This window comes from Oncorhynchus keta, chromosome 21 (genome assembly GCF_023373465.1).
Source record: "Oncorhynchus keta strain PuntledgeMale-10-30-2019 chromosome 21, Oket_V2, whole genome shotgun sequence".
Classification (NCBI taxonomy): domain Eukaryota; kingdom Metazoa; phylum Chordata; class Actinopteri; order Salmoniformes; family Salmonidae; genus Oncorhynchus; species Oncorhynchus keta.
In genome coordinates, this window is record NC_068441.1 from 207852 (window position 1) to 218479 (window position 10628).

Consider the following 10628-nt stretch of genomic DNA (forward strand, 5'->3'; position numbering starts at 1 on the left):
TCCTCAGCTTTATGCACTCTTGGTGATTGGCCTACATTTCAAATGCAAATGTGATAATTTGAACACATATTCTCATTATTTTATAGCCTACATAATTATGTCGCTATCATTATTTGACATTCAAGTATGAATAGAAATCGAAGTTAGACCTCAGATCAAGCGTTAACCGGCGATAGCAGACAACCACACAGAGGATGTCTGGGTGGTGTTGGATGTGGAACTGCACTGGAGCCTTCAAATCGGTGAGCAGCTGCTCCTGCGATCATAGTCATGAAGACACACCCGCCCCACTCCTGTCAGAAGGATTTTTTTTTATCCCATCCTTATCGAGGTGCAGAACTTGTGAACAAGGCTGCATGGGAATTCTCTTAATTAATGCAACGCAGTGCAGCCAACAATATCCCCTTTAATGGCATGGAGCGGCTTGTGGATTTGACAGCGAGCAATAACGCAGTTCCACTTCCGCCACCCAACCGCTATGCAGATGTCGGCTAAAGCGGATGTGATTTAATAGAGCCACTAATAAAGGAAGACAGGTGGTGAAAATGATGCACTATAAAATATACGTTTCAAGAAAGACACAGGGTTTGTATGAGGTAGTCTGCTAATCACAGCTATTTGCAAAATAAAATCATGGAGAAATAATGTTGTGTGATCCTGAATGAGCATGGTGGTGGCTTTGATGCAAAAGCAGGGTGTAAATTACCTGACAATTGAAGTCTTTATCTATTCTTTCATAATAGCCCCCCGTAATAGCCAACCACCTATTTATTTCCCCAAGATTCATCTGGATATGTCAATCTGAATTTTGGGAGGTGGGATGTCTTCTGTTCTCCTCCAATGCCCTCCCTTTCCCTTCCCTCTCTCCTTTATTGCCTCTCAGCGAATCTTCAAAGATCGCGGACCCTATAATTAAGGGGCGGGCTCTCTCTTTCCAAAGAGGTTCGTGCGCTCGTGCCGGAGTTCTCCCAAACTGTCCTGGGACCACGAGTAGAGAAGAGAACAGTCTATCCAACTTCCCTCTCGACTCTTTGGACTTTGTTTCTCAGGGATGGCTGCATCTATCCTGGAGGTATGGAATATACTTGTATGTGTTTTTGAATGAACTTTTAAGTTGTTTTACAGTTAGGGCGCCAATTGCTGCTGTATTTTTCATGGTCAACTTAATGCGCACTGGTAGGCTACTATATCGGTCTGTTCAGTGCGCTCCTTGAACGATCAGTCATGTCGTTCGGGTATGTTCTTGAGGTAATGGAGAAAACGAGAAAGAACGTTGCACTGTTGACATTCGACAAATAGGATTTTATAACACAATATTAGATTGTGAAAACCTATAGGCAATGGCCTAAATGTAACGGTTGGCTCTCCATCTGTCAGAATTGGTGTGCGTAACTGCATTCTCTGACAAAGATTCTGTCAAAAGCAGGGACTTTATTTTGAAGGTCATCAACAGCATTAAAGTGTAGGTAATATAATTACCATTTGGAATGCTTATAAATGTCAGTCATAGGCCAATGCTGTAATATTTAGGCTTAGTCTATCCAAACTGAAAATGTGACCGTTAGGCAAGTTGGATGATATAGCAGACCTAGGAAAACACGGCCAACATGAAGCTCTTATATGACCGAAGATTCTTGCTGAAAAGTTTAGTTTGGTTAGGCCTACTGCTTAGACGACAGCTTGGAGCCCACGTGTTTGGCAAATCAGTTAACAACAAAATCAACAAGAAACGCTACATTATGTTACACGCTACTTTAATTGCAGTGGAATCTTTTGTGAAGGGTTGGAGAGAGATTACCTCTCTCCAACCCTTCACAAAAGATTCCACTGCAATTAAAGTATTAGCCTACACCTCTGCCTGTCATCAAAACTAAAGCAGGGGACATACAAGCTAAGACTCAACGGGGAGGGGATTGAACATTGATTGACAGCAATTAACCTGGAAACGGGAGCTAAGGCAACAGGATACGCCAAATCGACAGCAGGCGCTTATTAGGGAGACGGGTAAATCCACCCTCAACAGCCATGCGGCGCCCCTGGGGACTTTGTTGCTTCTGTGAGGAGACTAGAGACCTAAATGGTCTTAAGTGTAATGACTTGAATCTGCCCAATAATCGAGTAGGCTATAGGGTACTAGGGGGTAACTAGCCTCCAATAAGGAGAATGTCATTAATTGTTGTTTTTAGAAAAGGGGTGTTTTTAAAGTATGGTGGTTATTGCAGAAAATGAATCCATTTTATTTAGAAATTATTTTTCAGGATCAGTGGGTCCCCCATGGGACGGTTGAGCTAACATAGGCTAATGCAATTAGCATGAGAACAAGAACATTTCCCAGGACATAGACATATCTGATATTGGCAGAAATAATACATTCTTGTTAATCTAACTGCACTCTCCAATTTACAGTAGTTATTACAGTGAAATAATACCATACTATTGTTTGAGGAGAGTGCACAGTTATAAACTTGAAAAGTTATTAATAAAACAATTAGGCACATTTGGGCAGTCTTGAAACAAAATGTTGAACAGAAATGCAACGGTTCATGGATCAGTCTAAAACGTTGCACATACACTGCTGACATCTAGTGGCCAAAATAAAAATGGTGCCAGGGCTGATATAATATATTATGGCCTTTCTCTTGCATTTCAAAGATGATGGTACAAAAAAATACAAAAAACAGTTGTTTTTTCTTTGTAATTTCTTTTCACCAGTGTTATATTCTCGTACATTCAAATTGTCCACAAACTTCAAAGTGTTCCCTTTAAAATGGTATCAAGAATATGCCTATCCTTGCTTCAATGCCTGAGCTACAGGCGGTTCAATTTGGGTATGTCATTTTAGGTGAAAATTGAAAAAAAGTGGTAGATCCTTAAGAGGTTTTAACTCACCTGCACATTCATTTTCTTTGTTCTTTCTTCATTGTTCTTTTTCCATGTATGGAAATCCAGTATGTACAATTGCACTAAATATGATTGAAATAATGCAAGATTTTAAATCCCAGCAGTCTTTAAAATGACATTCAGGAGCAAAAGGTTTTCGATACTTGTTTTGAATTCCTAAAAAAAATAATAATAATTGGAATATAATATTAGAATGGAATATAACTAATAACACTGGAATATAACATTCAATAACAATACATCATAACTCAACTAATTCAGTGTAACAGTGATGTCACATCTCTCATGCTCTGCGATTGCACAATGCTAATTTGTACATAGGTCACAAATGAAGCTATGCACAGCGAAATTGGAGCTCCTGTACTGCTCACACCTAATCCAGTCCCGACCTGTGAATGAATACAGCTCCTTACAGAAAATACACTCTGCATCCCCTTCTTTGGTGGCTGATGTGGCTTATTGTGTTGCAACAACCTTCTTTGAGACAACCCTTTTTTAAAGAACCTGATCCGTTGTCTTCCTCTCTCTCTTTTCTTCTTGTTGAATGTTTCTGTCGAGCATTTTCCTCCATCAACCTTTTGTAAGGTGAGGCTGTCAGCACAGCCACAGACTCTGCCTTCCTCTTCTTCGGCCTCTCCTCCTGGAGCTTCGGCCTTAGGGACAACTCCAATAGAACTGCTGCAGCTGTTGGCTGTTGGTTTAACCAAAAACAAACAAACAAACAAACAAGAACACATGAGGATTGGTACAATAAACACTTCTAATCACTATATAGAAATATATATATTCCCTAAAATGAGTGCTGACTTAATTTTTTGTAAACAACATTTGGAACAAGTGTAGGCTGCAGGGTGGAGGTTGTGGTGGAGGTAGAGATTTTGGTGTTAGAGCTGGTGGAGGTGGAGGTACTGTAGAGCTAGTGATGGCAGCGGTAGAGGTGGCAGTGGTGGCGGTAGAGCACTGTGGTTGAATGGAGACTATGCATTCAAAATAAACAACAAAAACAATACATCGGTGTCAGTACAATAAACACTTTATACCACGTCCATGCTGCTTCTGCTATTGTTAATTCATTTAGATTACTTTTTCTTACCGGCAATGGGCTCAGGCTGCTCTATAACCTCCGTGGCCAAGAAGTCTGCCTCTGTAAAGATGTCCTTTTCAAAGGTCACAGCCCACTGGCCCGGAAGCATCTACTCCTCTCTCCACACTGGCCACCTTGTTATAGGCCTTTGCGAAGAGGCCAGCCATTTGGTATATACCTATCTTTTTCCCAGGAAGCGTCATCATCCACTGATCTCCTGCCCTGTTGTAAAAGGCCTTCAGACCCTTGAAGAAGGTACGGTCTACCGGCTGCATCTTCTGGCTGCAGTGGGGTGGCAGAATGATGGCAGGGGGGTGGCAGAGTGATGCAGTGGGGTGGCAGAATAACTCCCTGGGCTCTTGCTGGCAAGAAAGCCTCCAGGGTCTTATGGGAGTGGTGCCCATCGATGATAATAATGTGGGGTTCCTCAGGGGTGCAACCAACACTGTGGGCAAAGTGGTAGAGCCAGTTGTCAAAGATGGTACTGTCGACACAGCCTGAGTCACTTACCCTTCCCACGGACCCTGGAGGTGCTCTAACCAGCAGCTGTTCGTTCATCTTCTTCCGGTGGAAGAGGGGCGGTACGTACTGCTCCGCTACACTGATAGCACAAATTACTTTGAAGCCCCTCTCTGTGCTGGTCATCCGTGCAACCTATTTTGCTCCCTTGTTACCACCACAGGCAACAGTTTATGGACATTTTGTATTCCAGTCTCATCTATTTTCCAAATCTTTGTTGGCCTGACGTCCCTGATGCTGTTTAAAACGTCCTTGTGGGCCATCAAAAACTGGTGAACCTTATGTTTATTTAAGCCCACGGCCCTCGCAAGACTGGTTGCTTAAAGTATTCACACCCCTTGACGTTTTCAACATTTTGTTGTGTTACAGCCTGAATTTAAAATTGATTCAATTGAGTTGTTTTTGGTCACTGGCCTACACATAGTACCTCATAATGTCAAAGTAATTAAAAATTAAACATGAAAGCTGAAATGTCTGAAGTCAATAAGTATTCAGCACCTTTGTTATGCCAATCCTTCATAAGTTCAGGAGTAAAAATTAGCTTATCAAGTCACATAATAAATTGCATGGATTCTGTGCAATAATAGTGATTAATTAGAGTTTTGAATGACTACCTCATCTCTGTAGCCCACACATACAATCATCTGTAAGGTCCCTCAGTCAAACAGTGGATTTCAAACACAGATTCAACCACAAAGACCAGTGTTTCGCAAAGGGCACCTATTGATAGGTGGATAAAAAAACATCAGACATTGAATACCCCTTTGAGCATGGTGAAATTATGAATGACACTTTGGCAAAAGACATCAGCCAAGATCTCAGAAAAAATATTGTTGACCTCCACAAGTCTGGTTTATCCTTGGGAGCAATTTCCAAATGCCTGAAGGTACCACGTTCATCTGTACAAACAATAGTATGCAAGTATAAACACCATAGGACCATGCAGCCATCATACCGCTCAGGAAGGAGACGCGTTCTGTCTCGTAGAGATTAATATACTTTGGTGCAAAAAGTGCAAATCAATCCCAGAACAACAGCAAAGGACCTTGTGAAGATGCTGAAGGAAACAGGTACAAAATTATTTATATCCACAGTAAACGAGTCCTATATCGACATAACCTGAAAGGCCGCTCAGCAAGGAAGAAGCCCCTGCTCCAAAACCACCATAAAAAATGCCAGACTACGGTTTGCAAGAGGACATGGGGATGAAGATAATACTTTTTGGAGAAATGTCCTCTGGTCTGATGAAACAAAAATAGAACTGTTTGGCTGTAATGACCATTGTTATGTTTGGAGGAAAAAGGGGGACGCTTGCAAGCCGAAGAACACCATACCAACCATGAAGCACGTTGGTGGCAGTATCATGTTGTGGGGGTGCTTGCTGCAGGAGGAACTGGTGCCCTTCACAAAATAGATGGCATCATGAGGAAGGAAAATTACGTGGTTATATTGAAGCAACATCTCAAGACATCAGTGAGGAAGTTAAAGCTTGGTCGCAAATGGGTCTTCCAAATGGACAATGACCCCAAGCATACTTCCAAAGTTGTGGCAAAATGGCCTAAGGACAACCAAGTCAAGGTATTGTTGGAGAGGCCATCACAAAGCCCTGAACTAATTCCTAAATACAATTTGTGGGCAGAACTGAAAAAGCGTGTGTGAGCAAGGAGGCCTATAAAACCTGACTCAGTCACAACAGCTCTGTCAGGAGGAATGGGCCAAAATTCGCCCAACTTATTGTGGGAAGCATGTGGAAGGCTACCTGAAACGTTTGACCCAAGTTAAACAATTTAAGGGCAACGGTACCAAATACTAATTGAGTGTATGTAAACTTCTGACCCACTGGGAATGTGATGAAAGAAATAAAAGCTGAAGTAAATCAGTCTCTCTACTGTTATTCTGACATTTCACATTCTTAAAATAAAGTTTTGATCGTAACTGACTTTAGACAGGGCATTTTTACTCTGATTAAATGTCAGGAATTGTGAAAAATTGAGTTAAATGTATTTGGTTATTAAGGTGTATGTAAACTTCAACTGTATATTTTGGTTGGGGCAAAAAAAAAAGAAGATATATAACTTATATGGCTAACTTGCTTAAACAGATGTGGTTTCTACTGACAATTGAGATGTACAAACTATGGCATAAGGGGATGACGAGCGGATGAGAGGCAGTCCACTCATGTTTATCTCAATGTTTATGTCCAATGGCCGATGAGCACCGATACCTTTATCTATAATTTCTCTGAATGTTCTTAAACGATTACAAGCATACCTATAACATGATGCAGCCACCACTATGCTTGAAAATATGGATAATGGTATTTAGTAATGGGTTGTAATGGATTTTCCCTAGACATAACACTTTGTATTTAGGACAAAAAGTTATTTATTTTACCAAATGTTCTGCAGCACTACTTTACTGTTTTGTTGTAAACGGGATGAACATTTTAGAATATTTTTTTCTTCTGTACAGGCTTCCTTATTTTTCACTGTAAATTAGGTTAGTATTGTGGACAGTGCGACCTGAAATAGCATGCAAAACAGGTCCCAAATATTTTGGGGGGCATTAATACGTGTCACATATTAGTTTGCAAAAAACTATGTAAATACAATCATCATCATCATCATCATCATTGAGTTATTAAAGCCTCATACAAACTTAGTCTCTTTTTTGCTTTCTTGAGTAAGGCAGCTCCAAATTTCAGCCTAGCTCAGTGCTTTCTGTGGTGGGGTAGCCAGCGGAAAAATACAGAGTGTAGAGGTTGGTAACGTTCTCTAGTTATTAGAGAACATTAGTCTAGCGCCGTGATTGGCTCAGTGTTCTGCCACTCATGGGGACACTACATCACTGCAAAATTGAAGGGTGGATTTCGAAAATTCAAGCCCCTTGGGTGCTGCCATAGAAGTGCCCATCCAGGAAGGTTTAAGATCATTGGCCACAGATACAATTATATCAAATCACCTCATATCTGCAGTAGCTTGGATTGGACTGATGATGTCAACATCATACTTTCAACATCTTAGCTAGCAAGCTAGCATTCATCATCATGAATCAAATTGACAATCTACTGGCAAATTGAACATTTAATGCAAGACATGAAAATAGCTGTCTAGCAGTTACAAACAACCAATTTGACAGGGCTTGAAGACTTGAAAAGAATGATGGGAAAATGTTGCACAATCGATGATGTCAAAGCTTGAAAATTAGTTGATTATTTGAATTAGCTGTGTTTTTCTAGGGCAAAAACCACAACGTGCACCCCTTGGGGTTCCGAGGACCGAGTTTGGGAAACCCTGGGTTTTGGGTTAGGGGAAGGATTCGCTAGCATGCTAAGTTGTTGCAAAGTATCAAAGAAATCATATTTAAAATTCACATTCTAATCACATTTAATTCCTATTTTCCACTTTCTTTCATTCTTCAGTCACTTTGCCAAAACAAGCAGACTATATCAAGACAGTCATTTCATTTAAATTCAGCTGAAAAACGAATGAGGGGAAAGCAGAAAAAACAGCCTGCCATACTGTTTTGATTAGTGTTGACACTGACAGAAGCAATAGTAGTAGCTGCCATTTCCTGTGTCTAATCCCTCCTGTCTCCTCATCTCTCTAGGAGGAAGCTCGTTATGGCTCCAGTTCTTTTGCTATGCTAACCGCCACCTGCAACAAGTTTGGAAGCCCTGTGAGGGACTCAGCCACACCTGGAAAGACCGGCACCGGCAGCACCTTTCCAGGCAGGAAGCAGTATAGCATGACCTTAGACCTCCAGAAGAACGGCAGGGGAGGGGAGAGCATTGAGAACTCCTATACTGGGTTGTTCAGCTCCGGAGGGAGGCTATTCACACCCACCGAGAGTCCACCACCGTCTTCTGGGGGGTACACGTCTGAGTACAACCCATTCTCCCACTCCTTCCAGACCTCTATGTCCCAGGAGCAGTCCTTGCTGGTGTCCAAGGCCCACGGCACAGCCGACTGTCTGACCAGCGTCTACACCTCCCTGGACATGACCCACCCTTACGGCTCCTGGTACAAGGCTGGCATCCACCCCGGCATCACCGCTGCCCCCTCCAATGCCACATCCTCCTGGTGGGAAGTCCACCCCAACACCAACTGGTTAAGTGCTGCCCAGCCCCAGACGGACAGCCTCCAGGGCTCCCTCCAGCCCATCCCTCCCCAAGCTTCCCTCAGCCCCCAGCTGCCCAGCTACGCCTCTGACTTCACCTCCATCAATGCAGCTCAGTACCCCTCAGTGAGCCTGGGCTCCTCATCACACCTCCTCCAGTCCTCTCAGCACATGCTGCCTCAGGACATGTACAAGCCCAAGCAGGTGTCCGGCGGGGGGCTGATGGAGAGTCAGATGGGCCTGAAGCCTGCAGCTGGATCACGAGGGTATGGAGGAACCACCACTGGCAGGTCCACCTGTGACTGTCCCAACTGCCAGGAGTTGGAGCGGCTGGGGGCCTCAGCTGCATCCCTGAGGAAGAAGCCTGTCCATAGCTGCCACATCCCAGGGTGTGGGAAAGTCTATGGGAAGGCCTCGCATCTCAAGGCCCACCTCCGCTGGCACACTGGAGAGAGACCCTTCGTCTGCAACTGGCTGTTCTGTGGGAAGCGATTCACACGCTCCGACGAACTGGAGAGGCATGTCCGCACGCACACGCGGGAGAAGAAGTTCACCTGCCTGCTGTGTAACAAGAGATTCACCCGCAGTGACCACCTCAGCAAGCACCAGAAGACGCACGCAGAGTCTGCCCTGCAGCAGGGAAAGACCGGGGAGGGAGAGACCCAGGACACCAGGAATGAGGAGATGGCAGTCCCCAATAAACCCAACACGGCCATGCAGAATAATGGAGGAGTCCCTAGTGACCCTACTAACAAAGGAGAGAAAACTGGTTCAGGCAATGGGGTGGAAATGAGCAGTGGACTGCTGGAGATCTAACTTCATTCTATATGTTGTCTTGTAGGGTTAGTTGTTGCACCATTGTTGTGCTGCAAAGTTAACTATGTAGCTAAAAACAAACATCATTCTTTTGTATTAGTACATGCTTCCCACACTCTGACATTGTTTGTCAAAGGATGCATTTGACATTGATCAAGATAACCGGACAGGCAGGTTGAAAATACACATTCTGTGGACCACACACACACATGTACACACAGCCACCACACACAACATTTCTTCATTTTCTGCAAGAGCAGAGGTAAAATTACTAGGAAGCCAAAGAAGAAAATAAGTGTAGATAGCATGAGGGAGTTTATGGGGTATTGCTTACTCCATAACGTTTCATTTTGTACTTTTTTTTACTTCAGTTAGAAACAGACAAGTAGTGGTTTAATCTGATACTGCATACATTTTGTTTTTGGGTTTGCAAATGTGTGTATGTATGCTTCTTCTGATGTATTATTTAATTTTCTATTTACACAAATAATCTAATTTATGTCTTATATTATAAGACTTAAAGATGATCTTGCATTGTGCAGACAGCGTATTATTGCCTAATAAATGGCAAGTTAAAGCTGGCCATTGATGATGATTTAGTAATTAAGATTTTTGTTGTTTCTTTTATTTATTGATTATAACTAAGATGCTGTTGTTGGTGCTGTAGTGTTTGAAGGCTTAGTTGTTTCTGAAAACTACTATTTCTACATAATCTTTCTATTTGTGAAGTCTGCACACCTGCCACGTTGATAGTTGATGAAAGCCTTTCGTGGCTTGGCTGATTCTAGAGCAGTGTTATTTTTCTGCCCTTCTCTGTTTTGTTGATTAACCTCTTTACAACTAACTGTAATGAAATTGACACTTGCAACAACAATATTAAAACACTTAAGTTAGATAGTGATCAGATGGTATATTTTCATATCCTACATTTATCACACTAATGCACGATGGATATTTTGGATAATAAACTCTGGATATCTCTTTCATCTTTCCATCCCTCTGTCCTCTAAATCCCTCTTTCTATTGCCATAATCTTACTGCATGTATTCCCCTCCACCTTGATCTTCTTGCCTAAACCTCTTAACCAAAATACCTTCATTATCTTCTTGCAGGCGCCACAAACAAAGCGGTCGACTGAGATTTACTCTCTGGTCGACACAATAACCCCTTTGACAGCGCCACTGTAGTT

At 42.5% G+C, this 10628-nt stretch overlaps 1 protein-coding gene across 1 annotated transcript; it reads left to right on the plus strand.

Annotated features, from left to right (window-relative positions):
- Nucleotides 1–946: 946 nt before the first annotated feature.
- On the plus strand, nt 947–10340 carry LOC118399903 (transcription factor Sp7-like). The gene is made up of 2 exons (XM_035796118.1): nt 947–1072; nt 8114–10340. Exons 1-2 carry the CDS (start codon nt 1052–1054, stop codon nt 9437–9439), a joined length of 1347 nt encoding a protein of 448 aa, XP_035652011.1. The 5' UTR covers nt 947–1051; the 3' UTR covers nt 9440–10340.
- Nucleotides 10341–10628: the final 288 nt, after the last annotated feature.

Coding starts and splice junctions, on each gene's coding strand:
- LOC118399903 (XM_035796118.1), top strand. CDS start 1,052: ATGGCTGCATCTATCCTGGAG. Junction 1,073..8,113: donor TGGCTGCATCTATCCTGGAG/GTATGGAATATA, acceptor TCATCTCTCTAG/GAGGAAGCTCGTTATGGCTC.